The sequence below is a fragment of the Vulpes lagopus genome, chromosome 12 (genome assembly GCF_018345385.1).
Source record: "Vulpes lagopus strain Blue_001 chromosome 12, ASM1834538v1, whole genome shotgun sequence".
Classification (NCBI taxonomy): Eukaryota; Metazoa; Chordata; class Mammalia; order Carnivora; family Canidae; genus Vulpes; species Vulpes lagopus.
The window spans coordinates 38,650,933-38,677,810 of NC_054835.1; the positions used below are offsets into that span (position 1 = coordinate 38,650,933).

At 54.7% G+C, this 26,878-nt stretch overlaps 3 protein-coding genes across 7 annotated transcripts; 2 read left to right on the plus strand and 1 right to left on the minus strand.

Annotated features, from left to right (window-relative positions):
* Positions 1-658: 658 nt before the first annotated feature.
* Positions 659-1,911, plus strand: LOC121473338 (titin-cap). The gene is made up of 2 exons (XM_041725560.1): positions 659-823; positions 1,047-1,911. The coding sequence occupies exons 1-2, from the start codon at positions 714-716 to the stop codon at positions 1,438-1,440; spliced, it is 504 nt and encodes a 167-aa protein (XP_041581494.1). The 5' UTR covers positions 659-713; the 3' UTR covers positions 1,441-1,911.
* A 119-nt stretch (positions 1,912-2,030) lies between these two features.
* On the plus strand, positions 2,031-5,167 carry PNMT (phenylethanolamine N-methyltransferase). Of its 4 annotated transcripts, none has more exons than XM_041725556.1 (4): positions 2,031-3,850; positions 4,132-4,281; positions 4,383-4,551; positions 4,648-5,167. In XM_041725556.1, the coding sequence occupies exons 1-4, from the start codon at positions 3,625-3,627 to the stop codon at positions 5,111-5,113; spliced, it is 1,011 nt and encodes a 336-aa protein (XP_041581490.1). In that variant the 5' UTR covers positions 2,031-3,624; the 3' UTR covers positions 5,114-5,167. The 4 variants fall into 4 exon arrangements, with proteins under 4 accessions (XP_041581490.1, XP_041581492.1, XP_041581491.1 ...); XM_041725558.1 differs by having other exon boundaries at positions 4,443-4,551; XM_041725557.1 differs by having other exon boundaries at positions 4,132-4,212; positions 4,344-4,551.
* Positions 5,168-5,725: 558 nt separating this feature from the next.
* Positions 5,726-19,677, minus strand: PGAP3 (post-GPI attachment to proteins phospholipase 3). Of its 2 annotated transcripts, none has more exons than XR_005983236.1 (8): positions 19,415-19,677; positions 18,131-18,228; positions 16,996-17,148; positions 9,317-9,379; positions 8,591-8,668; positions 8,090-8,226; positions 7,600-7,804; positions 5,726-7,411 (listed from the first exon to the last, which is right to left on the minus strand). XR_005983236.1 is itself a non-coding variant. In XM_041726576.1 (8 exons), exons 1-8 carry the CDS (start codon positions 19,593-19,595, stop codon positions 7,348-7,350), a joined length of 963 nt encoding a protein of 320 aa, XP_041582510.1. In that variant the 5' UTR covers positions 19,596-19,674; the 3' UTR covers positions 5,726-7,347. The 2 variants fall into 2 exon arrangements, 1 of the variants encoding a protein (XP_041582510.1); XM_041726576.1 differs by having other exon boundaries at positions 8,591-8,652; positions 19,415-19,674.
* Between the last annotated feature and the right edge of the window lie 7,201 nt (positions 19,678-26,878).

The window sequence follows — 26,878 nt, forward strand, 5'->3', positions numbered from 1 at the left end:
CACTTGCTGTTTGCACCCTGACTGGCCTGCCCTGGGAAGCCACTTTTCTGACCACTGGCTGTGGGAAGGCTGACAAAGGCTCATGTGCAGGGTCCCGGTGCAGAGTTAACCACATCATTTCATGCCAGTGCGGTGGTGGCAGTCGAGGACCAGGTCTCGCTGCAGATACCTGAGAGTGGTTACACTGTCCCTTCCTGTCGCGGGGCATGGCTAGGGGCTATGCCCTTGTTCCCAGGCAGAGGAGAGCAGTGGGGGCAGGACCCGATGGCCTGGTACAGAGCCCAGAGTGGGCCTCAATTTCTGCCACTGTCTGCTCTGTTTTCAGACAGGCCCTTGCCCTCCCTGGGCGAGAGGAAAGGGGCGGGGCAGAGAGCTAGTGCCAAGGTGGCACGAGGCTGGGCATGTGCCTGGCCTCAGACAGTGTCTAAGGAGTGTCAAACACTTGGAGGTGTCACTCTGAGGACCTCTGCCCCCACTGGAGCATCTTGATCTCTTTAGAAGCTGACCGCTGACCCCAGGCGGCAGCTGGAGTCCAGGTACCCCAACCCCCCACCCTGGACCCAGAGTCACCCAGAGTCCCCCATCAGTGAGCCTTGGCTCTGCTTATAGCATCTGACGCCAGAGGGGCTGAAAATAGCCCCTGGAGGAGGTGGAGGAGGGGGCTATTTAAAGGGCCTGGGAGGAGCAGAGCCGAGAGGGAGTGAGCACCGATCATGGCCACTACAGAGCTGAGCTGCCAGGTGTCCGAGGAGGACCGCGAGCGCCGAGAAGCCTTCTGGGCTGAATGGAAGGATCTGACGCTGTCCACACGGCCTGAGGAGGGGTGAGTGCCAGCCGGCTGGGAGTCCCTCTCCCCCAGAACACCCCTCCTGAGCCTCAGGAGGCCAGAGCACAAAGCCCTGCAGAAGTTTCTGGGGGTAGGGACAAGGAGAGGGTACCCCTTCTGTACCCCAGGTCCTGGAAGCCCCAGGGAGCTCCCTGCCCAGCTCATTAGTAGAGGGTAGCAGATTTCAGGAGCTCAGTGTCCCCTCCCGTCTCCTCCCCAGTTGCTCTCTGCACGAGGAGGATTCTCAGCGGCATGAGACCTACCACCGGCAGGGCCAGTGCCAGGCGCTGGTGCAGCGTTCCCCCTGGTTGGTGATGCGTATGGGCATCCTCGGCCGTGGGCTGCAGGAGTACCTGCTGCCCTACCAGCGGGTGCTGCCGCTGCCCATCTTCACCCCCACCAAGATGGGAGCCGCCAAGGAGGAGCGCGAGGACACCCCCATCCAGCTGCGGGAGCTGCTGGCCCTGGAGACAGCCCTGGGTGGCCAGTGTATGGAGCGCCAGGATGTGGCCGAGATCACCAAGCAGCTGCCCCCTGTGGTGCCTGTCAGCAAGCCCGGTGCCCCTCGTCGCTCCCTATCCCGCTCCATGTCCCAGGAAGCACAGAGAGGCTGAGAGGGACAGTGACCTGGGCTCCACTGTGCCCGCCGCGGGCTGGGCCCTTCCTGGCTAGGACCATGGAGGGGAGCTGCTGGCCATGGATGCTTTGTAGTTTGCCCAGAGTTGGGGGCTAGGGGAGGAGGGAGCCAGAGGCCAGGATGCCTGGGTCCCCTGAGTTCCCAAAGGGAGGGGAGCAAAGACAGTGGCCACGAAGGGTAGGGAGCTGGGGGCCAGCACAGCCAAGTGCCCCCCAGCCCTAGGAGAAGGGACAGAAGATGCCGGGGAGGACAAGTGGTCCCTGAGGGGAGTGACCCTGGTCCGGGCCCCGGCTTCAGAGAAGATGAGGATGAGTGTAAGGGGATCTGGAATGCTCTAGGAAGAATTGGAGGAGACTGGAGTGAGGGGGACGTGAAGAAGGCAGAGGGGAGAGTGGAGCCCCCAGCATCCTCTGTTAGCGCTGCAATAAACGCTCAATTGTGTTCCAGACTTTCTGTCTCTTTCCTTATGGGGGCCAGCCCCACCGTGTCCGGCCCTCGGTGCTCACTTCTGGGAATAAGCCTTGCATCTGAGCTAAATATGGCAGAGCCGGTGGGTACACTCCATGCTAGGTGGTGGGGGCAGGGGAGACAGGGACGGAGCTGTAAACAGGGTGGCTGGCTCTCCAGTCCCCTTTCCGTGCCCTGGCACTGGGCAGTCCCCGGCGGGCCAGCTGGCACCCAGGGTTTGTTTAAATGATCTCATGGAGTATTGGGAGGGGGCTGGCAGCAGGACTGTCCTTGGCTGTACCTAAGGGTGTGAGCGGGGTCACTGGCCCCAATGCTGACCTGAGTTCTGAATCCAGACAGAATCAATCCTTGGCTGGGGTCAGGCACTTGACCCACACCACCCAGGGAGCCCAGGGTGGGTTGTGGGAAGCAGAGGGTCAGGTGCTTGTCTGTGATGCCTGTCTCAACCTGGTTGCCTGGTCCAACAAGGAGACATGTTCTCCTTAGGACAAGGTGGGGGCCAGGAAGGGCACAGAGGAGGCTAGGGCCCCCTCTGGACAGGGTCTGAGGGACAGGGACTGGCCCAAAGGGATCCAACTCCAGGGAGACCAGAGATGGGCCCATGGAATCCACTTCCCATTTAGGGGAACAGGAGGGGAGACACAGGCGTCTTGACCTGGAGTGCCAAGTAGGACCTGCAGGCTGGGCCTGGCACGCTCACCCGGGAGAGGGGAATATAGTGTGGGCTGGGGGGGGGAGAGGGGTCAGAAACCGCAGATTGATGAAACCCCAATTCCCTTGGCGCTGAAGAAGGCCCAGCCCGCGCCCTCGGGTGACGGGGCAGCCCGGAGAAGGCTTGAGCCCTCCAGCCCTCCAGCCCTCCCCACCGCCGCCCCGACCCGGCCATGGCCAGAACGTCCCGAGCCTTCTGCTCAGAAACCCCGAGATAGGCGGCTCTCGGAGCCCGCGGGGCCCGCGGGGAGGCCCTGCTTGGGCTGGCTAAGTGCATTAGCCCCGCTCGCGTCCCCTATCGCCGCTGCCATCGGCCGGGCGGGGCCGAGCTCTGCCGCAGGGGCCCCGGGCGACCGCCGCGGAGGCCGGAACGGACTGTCCTTTCCGGGGTGGGGGTGGGGGTGGGGGGTGCTGGGGGCCGGGGGTTGATAGGGAAGGACGGAAAAGGGCTGGAGGAGGGGCGGGGGGGCAGCTGGGGTGACCTGACCAAGGGAAGGGGGGGATGTTGGACAGGGTGTCTGGGAGGAGGAGAGCCGGATGGGCTGGGCCCGGGGTCGGGGCTGGGGCGCTGGGAGAGCGCTGACTGGACCCCTGGCCGAGAACAGGGGTGGCTGGGGCGCCGGGAGGCTGGAGGAGAGCGACGGGAAGGGCTGGGGACTGGGGGCAAGCATCTGAGGGTCACGGGGGCAGGAAGCTGGCTTGGACCAGGCAGGGTGAGGCAAAGGATGGAGGGCTGCTGGAGCAGCTGCGGGTGGGGGGTGCGGAGGGCTGGGGGGGCCGGCGTGCCCGGGCCGCCCGCTCGCGCCCCGAGGGCCTGCCGCTCGCTCGGACACTAAGGGAGACGGATGGCGAGGGGCGCACAGAGCGCGGAGCCCCGGGCGGCCCCAGGCGCAGCCGCCGCCCCCGCAGCGGAGGGGCGGGCGGGGGACCCGCGGCACATAAAGGGGCGGCGAGGCGCCGGGGCAGCGCGGGCGGCGGCGGCATGAGCGCGGCAGCCCCGAGTCCCGCTGCGGGCGCGGCCCCCGACGCGGCCCCCGACGCGGCCCCCGACGCGGCCCCGGGCCGGGAGGCTGTCGCCTCCGCCTACCAGCGCTTCGAGCCGCGCGCCTACCTCCGCAACAACTACGCGCCCCCCCGGGGGGACCTGAGCAGCCCCGACGGCGTCGGGCCCTGGAAGCTGCGCTGCTTGGCGCAGACCTTCGCTACCGGTGAGCGCGGGGAAACGGGCCGGAGGACGAGAAGCCATCGGGGAGCTAAGCGGGCACACGCGAGACCCCGATGGGGACCTGGGGACCGAGAAGCAGAGAGGGGTAGCGAGGAGGTGAAAACAGAAGAGGAGAAGCGCTGTCCCTTAGGTGCAGGGCGGAGGGGAGACGCCCGCGGGGAGGGCGTGGGGAAGGGAAGTGGGGCGTGCGGGAAGGAGACCCGGGGGAAGGGAGACGGGGCAGCCCCACCTACGCCGCACCTACCGGCAGGAATGGCCCCGCAGGTGTGGCCCGTGAATCTCAGAGGGGTTCAGTCCCTCTCCCAAGGCCCGTCAGTGCACGTTCGAGCCAGGACTCTGACCCAGGTTGGCTGGGGCTTTCTCCAGTGGAGTCACACGTACCCAGGAAGAAGGGAGAGAGGCTGCCAGAAGCAGGTAAGGGAGGGAGTGATGGACAGGGCTGGCACCAGGGCCTTCCTCTTCTCCCCCCCCCCCAGGTGAGGTGTCTGGACGCACCCTCATCGACATTGGTTCAGGCCCCACCATATACCAGCTGCTCAGCGCCTGCACTCACTTTGAGGACATCACCATGACAGATTTTCTGGAGGTGAACCGCCAGGAGCTGGGGCTCTGGCTGCGGGAGGAACCTGGGGCCTTCGACTGGAGCATGTACAGCCAGCACGTCTGCCTCATTGAGGGCAAGGGGTAAGGGGGCTTCCCATGGAGTGGCAGGGGGTGGGGGGGGCGGGCAACAGAACTAAGCGTGGAGTGACCCTGAGCCCTGGTCCTGCCCCTGCACAGTGAGTCCTGGCGGGAGAAGGAGCGCCAGCTGCGAGCCAGGGTGAAGCGGGTCTTGCACATTGATGTGCACCAGCCCCAGCCCCTGGGTGCTGGGAACCTGGCACCCCTGCCTGTCGATGCCCTGGTCTCTGCCTTCTGCCTGGAGGCTGTAAGCCCAGACCTTCCCAGCTTCCAGAGGGCCCTGGACCACATCACCACCCTGCTGAGACCTGGGGGCCACCTCCTCCTCATCGGGGCCCTGGAGGAGTCATGGTACCTGGCTGGGGAGGCCAGGCTGGTAGTGGTACCCGTGTGTAAGGAGGAGGTGATGGAGGCCTTGGTTCGTAGTGGCTACGAGGTGCGGGACCTGCGCACTTACATCATGCCTGCCTGCCTTCAGACAGGTGTAGACGACGTCAAGGGCATCTTCTTCGCCTGGGCCCAGAAGAAGGAAGGGGGTGTGATGGCCCAGGGCACCCAGTGCTGACAGCTAACATACACACAGATTCCCTGTTATGAGAGGTGGCACCTAATAAATAAGTTCCTCTTGCTGGGCGTCAGCTTTGTCTGTGGCTTTCCTGGGAAACAAGGGCCGGGAGCTCTGTTCGGGTTGTGGGGGTGTGGAAGCCACCAACCCTAGCCTTTTTTTTTTTCTTCCCAGAAGCTTCCATGAAGGCAGGTTTCTTTACCACTCGTTCTTCCCAAACTAAAGAAAGTCAAGGCTAGAGGGAGCTCATTCGGCATCTGCTATGTGCCAGGCCTGCTGGGTCCTCACACTCAGCAGGTCCTGTTGTCCTATTTGCAGGTGAAGCTAAGAAAAGTTAAGTAATAGTAGGAGAGCCTACTTTAGACCAGAAGGGGAGGAGAGGAGGATAATCAGAAGACTGGAGTAGACAGTGCAGGGAGAAGGGGTTACAATCCAGGCATCAGTTCCCTCCCCCAGAGACCCCTCATTGGCCCCCCACAGCTGGACTGGAGCTCCACCCAGCTCTGCACCTGCTCCCTGCCATCCTCACCCCCACCTGCCTACTGCCCCCAGCCAGCTGTCTCCTTCCCTCCAGCCCACACCATTCACACAAACAAGCTGAACAAGGGTAGGTGAGGCTCAGAATTGGTTTATTAAGAATGTCCCTTGCTACCCTCCTACCTTAAAATAGTTCTCAATATCAAAAGAAACACAGGCCACCCAAGTCTGAGGTTGAAGTCCTAGCATAGCACTCCTACTCCCCAGGGAGGGACAAGGGCTCAGGGAAAGAACAAGAACCCAGGCTCCGATCACAGAGAGTGCCTTTGAATGGAAAGTTTCTGGAGCTCCACATCCTATCCTTGTGGAACAGGAATGTGCTGGGGCTGCTGGCGACTTGCAGGGGTCACCTTTACTAGGGTGCAGATACAGCGCGGCCCCCACGTGCTCTGGGAAGGCAGGAAACCAGACCCAGCCACAGGCTTTCTCCTCTACTCCCTCACATTGTCCCCCACCCCTAGGGTCCAGACTGGGACAAAGGGGCTTAGCAGGTAGAGCCTAGAGAAGAGGGAGGCCAACCAAGTCTAGGTGAGGAGACAGACAGGAAGGCAGGAGAGGCCCAGGTGATCCCTGTGTCCCTTCCTTCCTCTGCTCTAGAGATGCTGGTTCCGGAGGGTGGTTTGAGCTGTGTATGGACCCTCTGACATTTAGAGAAGTATTGTAAAGTGGGGGCAATGGACAGGAACACACCCATGCGGCCTGGATCCTCGTACCCCACTGGCTCAGATATCCTCCTGGCTCTCTGCCCACCTGGGGCCTTGTGCAGAGCTGGTGCTCAACAGATACTTTTTGGTAGTAACCTGATCCTCCATTTCTCTCCAACCTCCCCTCATGATGTGACACTCACACTCACCTTACCCAGTCTATGCATATTGCCCTAACCCACACTTAACCCACCTGTCCTGCAACACACACTTTAAAACCACTCACACCCACCCCACTTTCCCCACATGCTCACATACATTGTCCGCCCCAGCATCTCATACATGCAGGACCACACCCACCACCCTGTCACCTATGCGCTGTCTAGCTCACACTTCCTTCCACACTCATGGGCAGGCTCTTAACCAGAACCGCAGCAGAGGAGCCAGAGGGATTCCCGTCCTGGGCTCTCTGGGGTTCTTGCCCCAGAGAGGGAATGCCATGAGGCCTCCAGGGATTCTGGCTGAGGCAACCCCCAACCCTAGCAGCTGGGTCCCTGGGAGGAGACCTGCCTTGGGACCTGGGCTGCCAAAGAGCAAGAGTCTAGTGCCACCTAGTGGTGCCATGGAGGAGGGCAAGGGGTAACAGAAGGGGACCCCACTGTGTCCCCAAAAGCCTGTATACCGGGTCTCCCAGCTATACAGACAGCTGTAGGAACCACCTTGGCATTGAGGGGACGTGGGGAAGGGGCTGATGGAGAGGCAGAGGCAGCTCTCCTCTTGGTGGAGCTAAGAACACAGTTCTACTCCAATTATGCTCCAGGAACCAGAGGGGCTGTCCATCCTTCAGCTCCAGATGCTGAGAAAGCCAAGTCTGAACAGACTCCAAGGCTTGTGAGGGCCAGGTGGGGGCAAGCAAGAGGATGGGCAGTGACATGATTCTGGGCCCATACCCTTTATGTCCAAGTTCAAGATGCTAAAAGGAAGAAAATCATCTCAAGGATTATGGGGAGGAGGGGAACCAGCTGGGAGAGGGCAGACCCACCCCCAGGCCCTTCAATCCAGCTTGAACTTGGCCTCTGATTCCTTCAGCAGATACAGGCTGTCATCTTCCAGGAAGCTGTGGGCAGAGGGAGGAGCCCACTGAGGTATGGCTCTGAAAGCACCCCGTGGGGGCAAGTGTAGGCAAGCTAGCAGGGGGTGAACCAAGCTAGCAGGGGGTGAGCCCCACAGAGGCCTTGGTTTCCTCAAGGAGCAGGTGAGGATGGACACAAAGAAGGTGCACACAGGGCAGGGAGTAGCACCCACCTGAAGAAGAGGACGTGGACCGGGATGGTGCTGATGTGCCAGATGGCATGGGCATCCAGGACCCAGAAGAAAGGTGGGAAGTCGAGCAGCTCAAGCAGGGACAGCCCCTGTAGCAGCAGGACCACTACCATGCACTTGCGCACATGAGGCAGCCGCCGCAGGTTTCGCAGGCACCAGGCCAGCCACCACACCACGTTCACCAGGCCTGGGTGGGGGTAGGGGTGGGGGTGGGGAGAGGCTCACTCCTGGGACCTCATCCCCCGCCATTCCCCCCAAGCCTCCCCTATCCTCATGCTCTTTGACCCCATGACCATCTTCAGACTCTCCTCCCAGCCTCCCCTCTCCCAGCCCAAGGACCTCTCTAGAACCTTCTCCAGGAATACCATCAAATCCCTACCTCCACCCCAGGCCAGCAGTTCTACACATGGTCCAGGTCCCTCCCCTTCCCCGCACCCCCGCCCTGGTCCTCAGTCCCCGCCTCATGCCTCACCAATAGCCACATTGGCTGCCAGGTTGTAGCCATAGTCGAAATGGACGAGGCTCAGGTAGGAGACATGCGCAGTCAGCATGAGCAGCAGGAGGGCCCGGAAGGCACTGGCCACAGCCGGGTGCTGCAGCCCCACGGTCCTGCCTCGCCAACCAGAGCCGCTCAGATGGAGGGTGGCCCATGCCCAGAACAGCATTCCCTAAGTATCCCTTCATCCTGACGTCAGTATGTGGGGGCCACTGCCCTCCTCCCCTACCCAAACTGGCCAGCAAAGCAGGCCTCCAATCCCCCCAGGGGCCTGGGACCAAGTGCTGCTGCTCCTTGGAAAGAGCCAGGGCCCCCTAGCTCTATCCCAAAGTCCCCATCCAGAACAGCCCAGAGGGTGTGTGTGTGTGTGCCTGTATGGGTGCAAGGCCCCAGGGACAACACCCCCAGGGGTGGGCGAGGTGATCATTTCTGCCCCCAGTGCCTGATTTTGCCCCTGCAGGGCCAAAATGGGCTCACCTGACACAGCACAGATATATTGAGTGTAGGATGACGGTGGAGGCACAGAAGTAATCCATTTTCTGAGGACAGGGAGAGCTGGATGAGGGGCCAGTGTGAAGGGAGGGGGAGGGGGACAGAATTTTGTGTGGGCAGGGCCCTGAGACGACCCTGGGATGGGGCCAGGAGGGGAGTTGGAGGCACAGCTATACTGTGACATGGGAGTCCCCGGGCTACGGGAGGCAGGGTGGAGGTGGGAGTAGGGGTGTCTAGGTCTCTTGCTCCTTGTGCCTATTGCTGTTTCACTCCTGAATTTAACAGCCTGACTCTTGTATTCACGTCATACAACTTTTTGAAATGTATTCAGCAGCGAGGTGTTGGAGGCATGGTGGAGGTGCCTGCCAGGACACCAGGGCTCCAGGATGCACGAGTGCCGCAGGACTCAGAGCACAGCCTCGGAGTCCACGGCTGTGGGCCCAAGTCCAGGCACCGCCCTTACTGGCCGGGTGACCCGGGCAAGCGATTTTGCCATTCCAAGGTTCACCTGTCTCATCGGTTAAGAGCCAATAATCACATCTACCTCATAAGGGTCAGGTGGGGCTCAAGTGCACGAATAGGTTAAAGATGCCTAGCACAGAGCAAGTGCTGGGTAAATGGAGTCCCTAGGAAACCCTAGAGGGGCCCCCACCCTTTCTGGGCTCCTCTGGGACTGTCCCAAACAGGAGATGGAGTCAGAGGGCCGCTCACCTCTGTGAGGTCGGTGTCCTTGGTGTGGAAGACTGTGGACCAGAACCAAGCATTGAGGGAAACCTGTAGGGAGGGGCTGGTAAGCATGGGGTCCCAAGGTGGGGAAGAGCCCTAGAGCTCTCAGAGGAGTCTCACTTTGGGGAAGGGGCTCTTTGGAGCAGTGAAACACTCTTACCTTTGGCCCTGGAGCCCGCAGAACAAACCCATGCCCTCAGCTTCCCCGAAACCCTGAACCCCCCCAGGCCACGGGGGCTGCAGCCTCCACAGGTTCCGGCCTGGCCTGGGAACCAGTTCCGGCAGAGCCAAGTTCCCTGCTTACTCAATCTCTAAGACAACAGCCCCCAGGGGGCCTCGCCTCCTCCCCCAACTGGCAGGTGATGACAGCCCCACCCGGGCCAGGGGAGCTGGTGACCTCAGCCTCTGGGGGCGGGAATGAAGTGGGTGGAGTGGAGGGGCTCGAGCCAGCTTGGGGTGTGTCCCGAGCAAAGCAAGCCAGGGAGATCTCGAGCAGATCCCATTGGGGCCAAGTCTCTAAGGAGAAGCCTGGCCAACTGAGCCCAGCTTCCTCCTGGGTGGGCCGGCCCAACCCGCCAGACCAGTGTCTGCTGCTCCAGAGCTCTGGGAGGAGCAGAAGGCTGAAGGGGCTGTGGCGGGTCAGGGCCCAGGAGCATGTTTGAGGCCTTTTCTCTGGAAATTAACTGCAAAGGGACAGTACAAAACATCTTGTAAATGAATTCTAGATCTTGTGGGAGTTGGTGCTGTGTTCATGGCAGAGACCCAGATCACTGAAAGATGGTGGGCTAGGATGGAGGTTCCTTCACTGGGCTGGAAAACCAGTGACAACCAGTCAAAGGAAAAAACAGGCAGCCAGATGTCTGGCCTGGAATGCACTGGAGATAGGGAGGGCTGCTCTAGGGGGGGTGGGGGGAACAAGTCAGCCTGGGATGGGTCAAGGCCAGGAGTTGCTCCTTTGGGTCCAGGACAGCAGAAAACCTGGCCAGGCACGGGCCAGTGGAAGCAGGGAAGAAGCCTCTCCATCCAGTACCGCAGCAGGAAGGCCAGACAGCAGGATGGGTTCCTCATTGCAGGCCCCAAAGGGCTTATGAGAGAATGGGAAAAGCAAAGGTGTGTAGACAGGCAAGGCTCTGTGCAAAGGCAGTCAGCATTAGAAGTCTCTGGAGGCTCAGGTGGTCCCATGCAAGCCTGTCTGGCCTGGGTCCTAGGCTGCATCTCTTGGCTTTTGCTCCTCTGGACAAAGACCCTGCCCTGTGGGTCTTTGCCTACCCCTGTTACCTTTTTTTTTTTCCCCCTGTGACTAATCGACTAATCAATCAGGGGCTAGCCTAAGTGATCCTTCCTCCCTTTCCAACCCTGACATCAGGCGATTATTCTAGGTCAGGCTACTTGCTCTCTTGAAGACGGCCACCCAGTCCTATCCCAGGCGCTGCCCCTTTCTCAAAGATGGCCTAGGGGGCTTGGTCTGGAGGCTGGAAGATGGGTGGCTTCTCAGACATTGCTCCCATAAAGCCTGTGATGCTCCGGGTCAGCATGGGGAGTGGAGCAGACTCGGGGTTGGAGGCAGGGCCCAGGAGGCCAGGAATAGGGACACCCTCGGGGAAGAGAGTGGCCCTGGAGCCAGCATGAGAGGGAGGTGGAGGGGAAGGCAGCAGGGACTGGCAGCCAACCAGGCCTCCTTGTCACCCACAGCAGGAAGGGAGAGGTGACAAGAGACCTGAGCTAAGTGGTGGCTCTGGCCCTGAAAGCAGGGGTGGGGAGAAGCATGGGACCAGGGCTCAGCTCTAGCAGGCAGAGTGCGAGCTGCGGGGTCCTCTGTTCAACGGCCTCCCTGAGGTACCTTCCACTTACAGTGACCCACCTGCAGCCTGGACTCTGCACCCCTAAAAAGCCCCCTCTACCCCAGGCAGTGTCCCATTATGAGGGACTCCTCTTCTGACCCTCTTTGCAGACTTGGGAGACAGTGTCATTAAGTATGCACACCCTAGGGTCAGATTGCCAGGGTTCAAACTCAGCTCTGCATTTCCTGTGTGTCCTTGGGCAAATTATTTAGCCTTGCTGCACCTCAGTTTTCTCATCTGTGAAATAGAAATAATCATAGTACTCACAAGGATATAACGAGCAATACAAGTGCAGTGTGTAGCACAGCACCCAGGACAAGGCAAAACATTAGGTGCTATTTCTTCCCAATTTGTTGACCAGAATGGGACCCTCCCATCGCTCCACAGACCCAAGGCCAAAGAGGCCAAGTGTGCCTCCCACTCTCTCCAAAGGCCAAGGAAGTCCAGGCAGAGTAGAGGTAATCTCCCCACCGCTGCCCAGGCCCACCCCACTGTTCATGCTGGGGGCAGAACTTCCACAGCCTTCATAAGAAGATGGACCCTGGGTTCAAGTTCTTACTCCCTAAATAGCTGTGTGATCTTAAACCAAAAGAAATCTCCGAGTCTCAGCTGTCTCATCTACCAAATTGAGTTAAGAATAATACCCACTGCATCAGAGAGTCCTAAGATGAGGTCTGCAGAATGCCTAGCAAAAAAGAAGCCACTCAGTAAATGGTTGCTGCTACGGCCGCCTGGCACACAGTAGGTATCCCATAAATGCCAGTTTTTCCCCAGGATTCACTGGAGAGATACTATTTCTCTTCCCCAGGAGTTTGTAATCAAGACTCAAGCAAAGGAGACAGACAGACGTGGAAGGAAGGGAAAGGCTCCCAGACACAAGAGTATGGCTGCTCCCGGACTCTTCAGCCAAGCTTGAGTAGAATGGGGGTGGGCAATGGTAACTGGCCAATCAGGCAGGCCAGGAGGGCACTGGGCTTTGTGTAAACACAGAGGAAGGGGGGAGGCCAGGGGCAGGATGCCAACAAGGGTGGAAACGGAGGGGGACGGGGGAAGGCTGGGTGAGGGAGAGCAGGAGGCTGTTTCAGTCTGTTGGAAAATAAGAAAATTGAGACAAAAATATCACAGCCGTGAAACTGGTTGGATGCCAAATGAGCCAGATCTGTCAGGAATTCGACCCCAGTGCTAAGCCCCAGTGCTCGGGGCTGTCATTGACACCGTGGCGGTGGGGACATGTGGGGCTTTAAATAGCTCAGTGTCTCAGAAGTGGGGGAGGCAGAATGTTAAATATGACGCCTGCTGCCATCCTGCCCCCCCCCCCCAGGCCAGAGTGTCTTACCCCCTGCCTTGGGCAGGGCAACCCTGCCCCACTTCACTCCTGAGACAGAAGAGGGGAAGAGGCAGATGGACATGGGAGGAAGATGGCTTTTTCTACCATCCAAAAGGATCCCTTGATTTCCTGCCATTGTCTGTTCCACTGGCTCTCATGTGACCAGCAGGAAGTCCTTTCTGAAGTCTCACCATCATTCTGCTGCAGGCTCAACCTGTCTCTTCTCATGGTTTCCACAGCAGTGGTAGAGCACAATCAGTCCCCACCTCCATCAATCATCCTGTGGGGACAGTCTGGGCTTTCTTGGCACCCTCACTCTCTCACCTCTACTTCTGAGGACCTTTCCTTACTGGATGAAGGGGCAGGGAACTGGTTTGGCCTCCTGGCTTTGCAGAGGGCAGGGGCCCCCATGTGCCAGAAGTCAAAGGTCTATGGTGTGCAGAGCTTTGGCAGGCTCCCCCAAAGCCTGGCAGATGCCCAGCCCAGGTCCAAATGTCAAGGCGGAGGCTGCCTTCTTGTGCCAAAGCTTCATTAGCCTTGCTGGGGCAGGGTCTCTTCGTTTCCCAGGGGAAAAGACTGAGCCAACCCTCTCAAGACTTAGCCTGGGAAATGCCTTCCTAACCTATCCCAACAGAAATCAGGAGCCCCACTGGCTCCAGAAGACCCAGCCCAATACAAAGTCCACTGCCACACCCTTTTCAGCTCAGGAGCCCTCCCTCCTGCAAACACAGGCACACAGGACTAAAGATCAAGTATAAAATCCAAACTGGTCATGAAACTAAGTGTGGGCACCAAGACTCTCTCCCTACAGGACTTTGTGCCAGCATGAGAGGATTCCATGTTCCCAAACCCCATATCCCATAGGATGTCCTAAGACACAGCCTCCAGGTATCCACCTTCTCTCAACCAAACATCTCCTGCTCTGTCCCAAAGGGTCCTCAGTAGACTAGATTGCGGGGTACTGGGAGGCCCGACCCTCACCAAGAAGGAAGCTGAGTGGCCGACCAGTGAGACCAAAGACCCAAGAATCAGGGAGATCAAGATGAGAGCTGTGGCATGACAACAGGCAAAGGCTGGGACCCCCTGGGGTCCCCTCAGACCCATGGGTCTGTCCAAGAAGGTGCTAAGCTTTGTTCAGGCAGTTTAGACAGGGGCTGCCCAGTGCTCGCTAGCAGGGGTAGGGGCAGGGGGTGAAGGCCATGGGCCCAGAAAGCAGTGATCCTGGAAGAACCCCCAAGGGAAAGGGGACAGGTGTACCCTCCTCAATTTCTCTGCTTTCTTGGCCAAGACTAAATATCGCATCCATGCTTAGGACAGGGTATGCAGATGCCAGGCCCCCGCCTACACAAAAGCACCTGCCCCTCAGCACTCAGGGCCCTCTCTGTGCTATCTTACCTCCTTCTACTCCTCTTCACTCAGCCACATTGTGGCCAGGCTGACCTATCCAAGGCTGTCCATGTAGGTCCCATATCCTCCACCTTCCACCCCTTTGCTCCTGCTGTGCTACCAGCCGGAAATGCAGAAATCCAATCTCCTCTCCCCTCATCTGTATTGCGTCTAAACCTTATGAGGCCTGCAAGTCCCTGATGGAGTCTCTCCCCATCTCTGGGCTTCCCCAGCAGACTTCTCCACTAGAGGACATGGTCTCCCCTCCCAACCCTGCTACTCCCAGGGCTCTGCCTACTCTGCCTCCCAGGCCAGCTGGGCCCGCCCCTCCCCCTAGACTTAGCTCCTTGGGGCCAGGACCTCAGTTTCCACAAGGACTAACCTCTGTCTCTCCCCACAGCATATGCTCAACAGACGTTTATCAGTATGCGGAGACAGCCCAGAGGAGGAGCCAAGTGCTCTTACAGCCCAGAAGTCAGTCCTGGATGCCAACTTGTCTCCACCAGTCACTGACTTGTGAGCTGTTGACTTTGGACAAGGCTTTCCATCTCTGAGCCTTGCTTAGAGTTCACAGTGGTATAAAGAGGATTGAATGAGAAAATACATGTAAGGTACTTAGGACATGCCTATTATATAATTCCTAACACTTATTATTAATATTTGTTAAATAGAAACAAATTAGAATCAACATTTTCCAGAGGCTGAATGGCCTCCCCCACTGCCCTCCTGATGATGCCCATCTCTTAAGCCTGAGGCTCAGCCTGGACTCCTCAGCAGCCCCCCTATTACCAGTTTTCCTAAGGTCCTCAGAAACTCTGGTGTAGCCAGACCCTGGGGTGTCCTTCAGTTCTCTTGACTGTCCAGCAGAGTTCCAGAGAACAGCTTCCGCAGCACTCCTCCCTGTTCCTGTCCCAGGGCTCCCCAAGTACACAATATCCTAGTTTTCCACTGAGCCCTCCAGCCACTCCTGTGTCTGCTGCTGGCTCATTCTCCTCTATCTAACCTTCATGGTTTACGGGCCCTTCAGGGCTCCATCCTAGACCCCCTCAGCAACTCCTAGTGATCTCATGCACGTGCACAGCTTCTATCTCTCATGAGTGGGAACACTGGGTTGTCCTGGATTGCTCTTTCCTCACCAAACCTACTGTTGCGGCGTGCCAGCACAGTCAAGGTGGCAAGAATGCAGACTCTGGAGCCAGGCGCCTGGGTTCAAACCCTGGCTCCTAGGACAGGTTTTACTTAACCTTTTCAGTCCTTGGTTTCCATCTATAACCTCGGGATGATAATACTGCTAATCTCATAAGCTTGTGATGGGATTAATGAGGTTATAAAATACTTAGAATGGTACCTAACATACAGAAAGAGCTATGCATGTGTTAAACAAATTTTTAAAAATGTTAATCACCTCAAAACATAGCTCAAACATAGTTTTTAACAACCCCCTTCCCAAGACCCATGCTCCTGCCCAGTCTAGCTACTGTGCCCTGTACTAAAACCCACTAGCCCCCTGCATCCACTCCTACCCCTCCAATTTGTTTGCTACACAGCAGCCAGAATGAGTTTTCCAAGCATATCTATTCAGGAAACCTCTTCCCTTTGACCCTCGTTTCTTCCTGACACTTTGAAAATCCAGGTGGAAAGTGTTAATGTGCCCCCAAGCTCTCCAGGGCCTGGCCCCATTCACTGCCCACCTGTGCATCTGTCTCTCACCCACTCCCCGGCTTCCTGTATGGCAGGCTTCCTGGCCTTTCAGGTTCTCACTCTCTCTTTTATTTATCTTTTAAAGATTTAAGTAATTAATTAATTAATTAATTAATTCAATTTATTTATTTATTTATTTATTTATTTATTTGAGAGAGAGAGTGCAAACGAAAGAGCAGGCACAAGCAGGGGGAGCGGCAGGCAGAGGGAAGGGGACAAGCAGGGAGTCGGATGTGGTTCCATCGTGACCTGAGTTGAAGGCAGATGCTCACCCGACTAAGCCACCCAGGAGCCCCTAATTCTCACTCTCTTCTGTCTGCGCATATTCTGGGTCTCCTGTGTGGATGGCTCCCCCTACTCTCCCTGAACTCATGGAGCTAAGGTTCATTCATCATTCCAATGTTACTTCAAAGGCTCTCTCCTCAGGGAAGCATCCCCGATTGCCTGGCACTGGTCTGGTCTAGTGCCCCATCACACACCCCGCAGCACATCTCTTCCACTGCACTTTTCAAGAGTTGTGCTTTTACATTCAATCGTGTGCTTGTGTGGTTACTACCAGAGGGCAGGAACCTGGTTTTTGGCTTTGGTCCTTGTTAAATAAGCGCTACACCCAACGTGGGTATTGAATTCATGACCCTGAGATCAAGAGTTGCACGCTCTATGAACTGAGCCAGCCAGGTGCCTCTTGTCTGTTTTTACATCCTTTTGGATCTCCAGCACTCAGCAAAGTGCCTGGCACACTGTAGGTGCTCAATACATGAATTACTGCTTTGGTGGCAGGCAGGTGAGTGAGCACAGACCATTTCCCTAAGGCTTACAGAGGGAGCTCTGGTTGCAACTTCTTACTCTCACACCCTCCCCAAGGTTGTCACAGCTCAGAGCTGTCCCCTGGTCCATGCTTCTCACACAATCTCAGGCCCTCGATACTGGCTCCACTGACCAGTCACACTGTGAAGCTCAGAACCCTCTCTGGATACCCACATGGAACATTCTTTCAGCTTCTCAGGGATGGTCGAAGACCAGGCTGAGCTCTGCCTGGAGTGCTGCAGCTGCCATACCTCCTGGGCTGGGATGGAGGGGGCTTTAAGTCATCCAGAGGGGTCCCTACCAGCATGCTCCCTACCACTCATCTCCCTTCTGTGCTTATAAATTGCCCTACTGGGTCTCTTAGTGGCTTCTTCCTCACTTCCTTCCAAACACCCAGCCTAGGACTCTGCTAGAAAGGTAAGGTCTGATTCAGTCCCTTCTCTGTTTTCTCCCTAGGCCTAACCACCCACAGCTGCAGTTTCCAATCTGCAGAACAGAGAGGAAGGTACGTGAATGGAAGCCCTGTTGGGTGAGAACGGGGATCCAAGAGTCCCTCCTTCCTGGACGAGGGTGTAGAGCAGGAGTCCTGCCGAGTTACCTACCCAGGCAAAGGCCACGCAGGTGGGATACATGGGGGAGGAGGCTGGCACAGAAGTGTGGTAGCGGCAGAGCATCACCAGGCTGGCCAAACCATTGAGGAACGAGGCCATGGCAGAAGCTGGCTCTTGGAAGAACAGGAACCGGGAGAAAGGCCACTGGAAAGGGAGCACACGGAGAGGGCCTCAGGGGCAGGCAACCCCAGCTACCCCAACCTGCTGCTCCTTGACATGCCACATCAACAGGCCTTCAGCTGGTTGCTTCGCTCTGGACCTTGGCCAAAGCCTCAGGGACAGTCCCTCTTAGGGTCCATGAGCCCTCCTCCAGTCCCTAGCTAAAGGCCCTCCCTCTGTCCTGGCCAGCATTCACAGCACAGTAAGCCTGGTCTCTAGGAAGGCCAGGTAGGCCAGTGTAGATGGCTCATATGGCCTGGTGGAAACAGCACAGACTTGCCACCCAGAAAATAGGTTCTGATATACTCCTCCTCTACTACCCACAGACCTCTGAGCCTCAGCTTACTCTGACAAACTGGGGAGAATAATTCTTGTCAACCTCAATAGTCTAGAACAAGATCATTCTGGATGAGAAAGCACTAGTGGGGAAGGGGGGGTAACCGGGTGATGGGCATTAAGGAGGGCACGTGATGTGATGAGCACTGGGTCTTACATGCAACTGATGCATAACTGAACTCCACATGTGAAACTCATGATGTGTTATATATTGGCTAATTGAATTTAAATTAAAAAAGAAAGAAAGAAAAAGTACTAGTAAACCATGACTTGGGCAACCTGAGGGTGTATTACTATTTTAATCCAGACCACTACTGAAGAAGCAAAAGAAAGCATGCTGTGGAGGGTCAGGAAATCTATCCTTGTAGCAAGGTGAACATGCCACCACCCTAAGAAGCCCACCACCACTCTCTGAAATCACACAGCTTCCCAGATTTTGTTACTCCAAATCCAGAGCCAGGAGACACTGGTTCTGTCTGATTATATGAAAACTGGCAGATTTTGAAAATAGGAACCTGCCCCAAATACACATCCATTACCCCACAACTCAGACTGCCTGGACAGTGTGATCTAACCCAAGAGGTATCTTACCACGCTGTCACCATATCCCTACCCTGACCCTCCAACTCACCTTGCCATGGAACTGAGGCACTTTGTGACCTTCCTTGAGGTAGAGGCCAACAGTGACCCACATACACTCATACTTACAGTCGTCCTGACAGGTCCAGCCTGAAACAGAGAAACATGACCTGGTGAACTCCCCATCATGGGAGGCACAGAGGGAGAGCTCAAGTGGGACCCAAAATAAGAGGGTCTGCAGGTTGGAGAGAACCAGAGGAAAGTCTACATTCCCACTTGGATATATGAGAGATGGAAGGACACACACAAGGGAAAGGTGTTTGTGTATGTGTTTAGGGGATGGGGGTGTACAGTGAGTGAGTGAACAGAGACGTGTGTTCTCCTTCCACCCAGATGGGAACTTTAGCATCTGCTGAACTCATCAATGGCTAGATGGGTTTATGTTTGCTCTTGATGAACTTAGGCTTTGCTCTCACAGGCCAAGGAGGAACTCTTGCCCTCTGACCTCCCCCTCCTGTGAAAATGAAGCCCAAATTCTTCCACTCTAACTTCTGAGGCCCCAAATTGCTTTCCCAACTTAATTTCCCATACTCCTTTTTTTGTGTACCCTGCACCCTGCTCCCTGAGTAAACCAGGCTCACTGTATATGCGCACATCTGCCCAGGGCCTCCATTCTCTTTGTTCCTTCTGGAATGCAAAGGGATAGTCAAGAGAACAAACTTCTAGTCTGACGGGCTAGAACTGGAAACACCACTTTACCACTTTCTGACTGTGTGACTTTGGGCAGGGCACTTAACCTCTCCGAGTTTCCCCACTGTAAAACTGGGTTAAAGGAAACTGCCTGAGAGGGTTGTGAAAATTACCGGACCTGCCGTGACACCTGTGACCCACCAGGTGCCCATTAATGGCCACAGGCCCAAATTTAATGTATCCATCCTTAAGTCCTTCTAAGATGATCACTGCCCCCACCTTTTTAAAGCCAGAAACGACTCCTTCCTCCCCCATATGCTCCGGTTGCCTGACCTAAGGGTTCTTTAGGGCTCAAAGCATCCTCTACCTTGCACTGGAGGCTAATGTCCCCGCGAGGAGTGTGACCTCAAATGGCTGGGCACTGATCTGATTTCAGTGTCATTCTAGGGCCAGAACCCAGGGGTATTAAATAAATACCTATTTGACTGAATAAATAAAAAGACTGGCCGATGCCGCTCTAACCACCCTGGGCCTCCGTTCACAGTCATAAGGGACTCCAGGGGAAGCGAAGGTTCAGAGGTTGTTTGGGGGCGCAAGGGGCGGGGCCAAGGCCGAAGGGCGGGGCTTGCCGCGGGGTGGGGCTTACCTGCTAGGCTCATGTAGATTGGCTGGCGGGAGCGGAAGTGCCTCAGAGCGCCCCCAGAGCAGTTCCGCTCCTCGCACCGGTGCACGCAGTCGCGATACACCGGCTCCCGGTCGCCCTGAGAGGCGCTTGCTAGCGCGGCTGCGCCAGCCAGCAACACCAGCCGTGCTGTCCGCCCGGCCATCCCTTCAACCTGGCCCTCCGCCGGCGGAGGAGCTTAGGAGTCTTCACTTCCGGAGTAACCGGAAGTTCCGTGTGTTCTTTAGTCTGATCTCGGGTGACGTCCACCCACTTTAAATTAAAGTGCCCGGATTTCTGTGGGCGCCTGCCCCGCCCCTCGTCTTACCATCATCTCCATATATAGAGGCGACAGGGTTAAGGGAAGGGAGACGCCAGGTGGGTTAAGGAGGAAAATAAACTGGTCTGGTATCAACACGCGCCCTCTTTCTTCTCCATGCTCTCTTTATTTGAAGTACAAGTTCTTTTTCTGTCACCAGACTCCTGGAGTTTCGCTTCCTAAGATACCTGGAACTGCCCACTTGTCTCCATCTCCATTGGCACAATCCTGGTTAAAGACATCATCATCTGTCGCTGAGACACTCGCAGTTTATGAGTGTCTCTGCCCCTACTTTTGTCCCCATCCAGTCCGTTAACATTTAAATTGGACTGTGTCACTTTTCTTCTTAAAAAAAAATTTTTTTTTAAAGATTTTATTCATGAGAGATACAGAGACAGGCAGAGGGAGAAGCAGGTTCCTCGCAGGGAGCCTGATGTAGGACTCGATCCCAGGACCGAGGATCACACCCTGAGCCACCGAGGTGTCTGTCCCTCTTAAATTCTTTATGGGCTCCCCATTACCTCAGGATAAAATCATAATTCCACAAACTCTGCATGATCTGGCCCCTGCACCAGACCCATGGGGCCATGTTTCTCACCCCTACTGGCTCTGTCTTGTCTGTACAATTTGTACTCTCACACCTGCTTATTCTAGTTTGAATTTAAACTCCTTTTTTTTTTTTTTTAAGATTTTATTTATTTATTCATGAGATACACAGAGAGAGAGAGAGGCAGAGACACAGGCAGAGGGAGAAGCAGGCTCTACGCAGGAGCCCGACGTGGGACTCGATCCTTGGTCTCCAGGATCACGCCCTGGGCTGAAGGCAGGCGCTCAACTGCTGAGCCACCAGGGATCCCAAAACTCCATTTCTGACGGTGGTAACACCTGGAGGGTGATATAAGATACAGGTGATAGGTTTTCCCCAAGCCGGGTGGGGGCCTCCGCTGTCTTGTTTAGCACTCTACTTCCAGCACTAATATAGAATCTGGCTCATGCTAGACACTAAGAACTCATTTATTTATTTTTCTTTTTCTTTTTTATTTTATTTTTTAAAGATTTATTTATTTATTTATTTATTTATTTATTTATTTATTTATTTATTTATTTATTTATGGTAGAGAGAGAGGCAGAGACACAGGCAGAGGGAGAAGCAGGCTCCCTCGGGAGCCCGATGTGGGACTCGATTCCGGGACTCCAGGATCACGCCCTGGGCCAAAGGCAGGCGCTAAACCGCTGAGCCACCCAGGGATCCCCTTTTTTTTCTTTTTAGATTTTATTTTATTTTATTTTATTTTATTTTATTTTATTTATTTATTTATTTATTTATTTTTATGATAGTCACACAGAGAGAGAGAGAGGCAGAGACACAGGCAGAGGGAGAAGCAGGCTCCCTCGGGAGCCCGATGTGGGACTCGATCCCGGGTCTCCAGGATTGCGTCCTGGGCCAAAGGCAGGCGCTAAACCGCTGTGCCACCCAGGGATCCCCTAGATTTTATTTTTATTTATTCATGAGAGACACAGAAAGAGAGGCAGAGACAAAGGCAGAGGTTGAAGCAGGCTCCCTGTGGGGAGCCCAATGAGGACTTGATCCCAGAACCTCGGATCAACCACTGAGCCACCCAGGTGCCCCTAAGAATTCATTTTTCTTTTCTTTTCTTTTCAGTGAATGAACGTTAATCCAACGGAAGGATTTGGGTACTAAATCCAGGGCTGTGGAATCACCAGTGTGATTCAGACCATGCTGAGATGGGAGAGGTGTAATATTTCAAAGAAAATCAAGAGGAGGACCTTTGGGAATAGGATACTTGCTCTAATATCCACCAGCTCCTCCCTACATCACCACGAGGATACATTCACATACCCATCTCATTGAAGCATTGAAGCCTTGTAGCTGGATGCATAATTAGTGTGTGTAAGATTAATGACAGCTTTTCTCCTCTCCTACTCTCCACCCCGGGTCAACTTTTCCTTTTTATTTCAAGAAGTGGAATGAACAAGAAGTAAAATTGGATTTCATTTACTTACTCGTTTAGCAAACATTTCCAGAGTTCTTAGTTCTAGCACCATATGAGGCAAGGCACAACTCCAGGAGTCACCATTCATATTGTATTTTCTGTGAACGGTGCCTCTTCAAGTTAAATATAATATGAATAGTATCCCCTGGAGTTGAGCACCCAGTTGATAATGATTGGGAAGCTGAAAGGAACAAAACAACCACTCAGCTCTCTAGAAGCTGACCAGAAGCAATCTAGTGCTAATACTACTTTGCATCTGATAGATCAGTCCTTTTCTACTACATTATTTCATTTCGTCCTTATTATAATTCTGGGATCATTTTTTTAAGTGAGCATCCTCATTTGAAGATGAGGAAATTCAGGGGTGCCTGGCTGGCTCAGTCAGTAGAGCATGCGACTCTTTTTTCCCCCCCAAAGATTCTATTTTTACATAATCTCTACACCCAACATCAAGCTTAAACTCAGCAACTCTGAGATCAAGAGTCTCAGAGTCTCACTTGATCTTGGGGTTGTAAGTTTGAGCTCCACATTGGGTGTAGAGATTACGTAAAAATAGAATCTTTGAAAAAAAAAGATGAAGAAATTTAGAATAAAAGAAAATAAAATAGGATAAAATCCTAACAAAGCAGGATTCTCCCTTTGAGAGAACTCTGAGGTAGAGATAGGGCTCTTCTAAAACTTTTAAGTTTCTGATTTTGGAAGCCTGTATTACATCAAACTTAAAAACAAAGGGAAAACATAAAAAACAATTTCATGTAGCCACACATGTGGAGTTATATAATTGGATAATGTAAATAGGAAGAGGGGGTAAGGGAATGAGGAAGGAGAAGAAGGATACTTTGGATTGGGTGGTTAGAGAAGGCCTTTTTGATTTATTTTTTTTTAAGATTTTATTTATTTATTCATGAGAGACACAGAGAGAGAGACAGAGACAGAGACAGAGACAGAGACACAGGCAGAGGGAGAAGCAGGCTCCATGCAGGAAGCCTGATGTGGGATTCCTGGTCTCCAGGACCACGCCCTGGGCCGAAGGCAGGTGCTCAACCGCTGAGCCACCCAGGGATCCCGAGAAGGCCTTTTTGAGAATGTGACATTTGAGATGAAACCCTATGTGACCAGAAGGAACCAGTCCTGCTAACACCTGGGGGCAGACTGTTCTAGGCTGAGGGAATAGCCAGTGCAAAGGCCCTAAGGCAAGAACAAGTTTGGCATCTTTGGAAAACAGAAAAGAAGCTCATATGGCTAGAAGGCTTGAGATTGAAGTGACAGCCAAAGACCAGATTCTGTTGGGTCAGTCAAGAGTCTAGGCAAGGCAGCCATCGCAAGGTGTGTTAGCACTCCAACAAATGAGACTTATGTTTAAAACACTTACTTTGGCTGCCATGGGGAAAAGAGTGGGGGTAAGATTGAGAGAGAGCAAAAGCAACATGCAAGAGATCACAGGCTAGTGCTTTTATTTTATTTTCTTTTCTAAAGATTTATTTATTTATTCATGAGGGACACACAGAGACAGAGAGGCAGAGATACAGGCAGAGGGAGAAGCAGGCTCCATGCAGGGAGCCCGAAGCCGGACTTGAACCCAGCTGAAGGCAGCCGCCCAAGCACGGAGCCACCCAGGCGTCCCATAGGCTAGTGCTTTTACCCAGAGAAGACCTGACAGAGGCTTAGACTAGCTGGTAGTGGAGGCAGGAAAAACACAGACGTTTTGAAAGAAGAATCGACAGATCTCAGAGAATGACTTGATGTAAAAGCAAAAAGAAGGGGATGTCTGGGTGGCTCAGCGGTTGAGCATTTGCTTTTGGCCCAGGGCATAATCCTGGAGTCCCAGGATCAAGTCCCACATCAGGCTCCCTGCATGAAGCCTGCTTCTTTCTCTGCCTATATCTCTGCCTCTCTCTCTGTGTGTCTCTCATGAATAAATAAATAAATTCTAAAAAAAAAAAAGAAAAAAAAAGTTTAAAAAATAAATTAAAAAAAAAAGCAAAAAGAAGAATCATTAACATGGGTTCAGTGAATGAAATCATCTGAAACTGGAACTGTCTTCCCAAATCAGGACCTGGTGACTATCCCAGTTTTATGCTTCTGGAAGCTTCCTAACCTCCTCTTCCCCAATTTTTTTTTTTTTTTAAGATTTTATTTACCCATTCATGAGAGAGAGAGAGAGAGAGAGAAGCAGAGACACAGGCAGAGGGAGAAGCAGGCTCCATGCAAGGAGCCCAATGTAGGACTCGATCCCGGGACCCCAGGATCACACCCTGGGCCAAAGGCAGGTGCTCAACCAGTGAGCCACCCAGGGATCCCACCCCCCAATTTTTTTTAAAGATTTTATTTATTTGTTTGAAAGAGTGAAAGCCAGAGAGATCACAGAGGGAGGGGCAGAGGGAGAAGCAGATTCGCCACAAAGCAAAGTGCCCTATGTGGGGCTCCAACCCAGGACCTTGAGATCCCAGGACCTTGAGATCATGGCCTGAGTGGAAGGCAGGTGCTTAACCAACTGAGCCACTCAAGTGCCCCACCTCTTCCCCAAATTAAAAGTCAGAGGCAAGAGTGTCCTCATTCACACCCCAGTAGTCTGGAGCTCCAAGGGCAAGCCAGGGGAGCTTGGAGTCCTGAAGGGCTGAGTAGAGCAGGAAAACTCAGTGTTTGTGAAACAAAAAATCTGGAATCTGGAATCTGGCAGAGGGATGGCTCAATGGGGCTTTCAAGGAATAAGCATGGGGTTGCAGGAGTCACTGCTCCCACACTGAAGTCTAAAACACTGTGACCAGAAATTATTTAGTCCAACTCTCTCATATTTCAGACGTGGAAATGAAGCGTTATTCAAGGCCGCACAGCCCAGCTACTCTCTGAAGAAAGATGCCGAGGGTGCATATTAAATAATAGCCAGCACAAACACATAGCACAGGACACAGGAACACAAACCATGACAGTCTTGTCTGTGTGGGCCAGGATGGAAGCCACGTGTACCTCCTCCATTAAAGCCAAGGAAGGCTGAAGGCACTAGAATGCTTTTGTCTTGGCAAAGCAGCCTGGAGAGAGAGAAAGGCAAACTCCCCAGGCCTTGTGCCTGCATTCCTGAGATGGGGTGAGAAGGACTGAGGGATGTGATCAGCAGGCCCAGGGTCAGCATGTCTGGTATGTCAGTTTGCTACCTAGGGACTTGGGCTAACCCTAGGCCCAAGGAGCAGCCCCCTGGTGGCTAGGGAGCAAGTGTTCTTGAAAGGCCACCTATAGAAGGGCAGATTTTCTTATCAGAACCTTCCAAATTCCACTCTCCTGTGGCCCCAGGGAGGCCTTGTGCCTCCTCTTGGGGGACTCCTGCCATGTAACTAATTCACACAGGTGCTTTCCCAGCAACTCATGCCCCAGACTCAAGGCTCTGTGGGGTAGGCCCCAGTTTGTGGCCTGGACCTCGGACTGTGGACCGTCTCCTCCCTTTTTCTGTTTGTTTTCAATCCTCTGACCCCAGGCTGGCTGGTGAGGTAGGCAGGAGGGAGGAGACTCTGGTGGCAACACACACATACACACACATATACACACATGCATGCGCGTGCTCCTGGGTCCCCCAGTCTCAATGGCTGGTCAATGATTGACCAGCATTTTACAGGCTGCTAGTTTCAGACCCCAGCCTGTTGACCCTTAGAGGTCATCTCCCTAAGCCAGAGCCCTGTCCTTCCTGCCTCTTAGGTGCCAGACGACAGGCCCTGTACCTCTTCTGGGGAAGTCTTGCATCTGCCCTCTGCTACTCTGTTGGCTCTCCTCCGCCCTGCAGTTCTCTCTCTCCTCTGAAGCTGGCTCCCTCTCCCCAGGCCCATTACTGGACCCTTCTGGCACACTCTCAGGCTCCTCAAGCAGCCCCCTCACTACCCCCGCTCTGCAGGCCCCCCCTCAACCTCTGTCCCTTAGACATCCTCTTCCCTTGGCTCCCCACCCCCCCACCCCCGCTCCAGGCTCTGCTGGAGGGGCAGTGGAGGGGAGAAGCGAATCAGCAGCGCCCACCCCTGCCCCCCTTCCTCTCCTCTTGTCAAACACCAGACAAGGTTTTTTCCCCTTCCTTCCCGGCTCTGAATGGGCTCATTCTCTTTGGAAGACTGGCCCCTCTCGAGCCTCCTCCCCAGGCGTGAGTCCTGACCCTGCTCCTCCCCCATCCCCGCTCCGTGGGCCCCGCCTTCTCTGGGTAGCCCACTGGTACTGAGCATTGTATCCAGTCCCGGGGCTTTTGTCCTGGGATCTGGGATTCCGAGAGGGTGCGCTTGTTGGCTGGGTGGGAGTGAGGGATGGGAGCACATGGGATCTTTGGTGGGGAAGGACTGGTACTTACCCGGATATCTTGGAGAGCCTTTCTCTGGCTCCCCTACGGGGATCCTGGGGGAGGGTGGGTTCCTGGTACCCTTGATTTCCAGCTGTGAAGCAGAACGCATGAAGCTAAAACCCTTCTGGCTCAGTTTCTCTTCATTCCCTCGGAATTCCAGGGTTCCTTTTATGCAAAATGAGGAAAGATAACATCCACCTTCTCTGACAATCCCAGGGCTCAGCTATAATAAGCTTGGCTCTAGGACAGACAGGGGCTCAGAGGACCCTTCTGAGAGGGGTTCAGTAAAGGACGTTCCACAGCAGCTTTCCTGGCTGAACAAACCCTCTTAACATCAGGGTAGAGGAGGGGAGGACCTAGGGAAGAAGGAACACCTCTCTAACGCTGATCCTAACACCCTGATGGTCTCTCCAAGAGCAAAGCCTCTAGGCCATGATCAGCAAGTGACTCTTGGAGCTAGGTTCAGTGTCTCCTCTCCCTGAGGGCTTAGAGGCACCTCCACTAGGTCCCTAGGTTTGGGTTTGTGATGGGTGAAGGTGATGGATTGGCTTTGGCTAGCTGTTCTTTTCCCTCATTAACCCTGAGACAGATGCTCCTGGGTTAATTGGTTAACTCATTTGAGCATCTTTTCCTTGACCCTGCCCTCACCCTAATCAACTCCAACCCTAAGGCTAGAGAAAATAGGGGTACTGATGCCCATCCCAAGGAACTGCTCTGGCGTTTCCCCCCACCCCAGCAGTATTTCTTGAACGTTTGTGACTATTATCCAAGGAATAAATCCATTGTATATCATCACCCAGGAC

Excerpts from the sequence above, each read along its gene's own strand:
- PGAP3 (XM_041726576.1), bottom strand. The coding sequence starts at position 19,595 with ATGGCCGGGCGGACAGCACGGCTGGTGTTGCTGGCTGGCGCAGCCGCG. Across the intron at positions 18,229-19,414 it reads AATCTACATGAGCCTAGCAG|GCTGGACCTGTCAGGACGAC; the intron begins GTAAGCCCCACC and ends TCTCTGTTTCAG. Across the intron at positions 7,412-7,599 it reads GTCCACGTCCTCTTCTTCAG|CTTCCTGGAAGATGACAGCC; the intron begins GTGGGTGCTACT and ends CTCTGCCCACAG.
- LOC121473338 (XM_041725560.1), top strand. The coding sequence starts at position 714 with ATGGCCACTACAGAGCTGAGCTGCCAGGTGTCCGAGGAGGACCGCGAG. Across the intron at positions 824-1,046 it reads TCCACACGGCCTGAGGAGGG|TTGCTCTCTGCACGAGGAGG; the intron begins GTGAGTGCCAGC and ends TCTCCTCCCCAG.
- PNMT (XM_041725556.1), top strand. The coding sequence starts at position 3,625 with ATGAGCGCGGCAGCCCCGAGTCCCGCTGCGGGCGCGGCCCCCGACGCG. Across the intron at positions 4,282-4,382 it reads AGAGAGGCTGCCAGAAGCAG|GCCCCACCATATACCAGCTG; the intron begins GTAAGGGAGGGA and ends ACATTGGTTCAG. Across the intron at positions 4,552-4,647 it reads TGCCTCATTGAGGGCAAGGG|TGAGTCCTGGCGGGAGAAGG; the intron begins GTAAGGGGGCTT and ends GCCCCTGCACAG.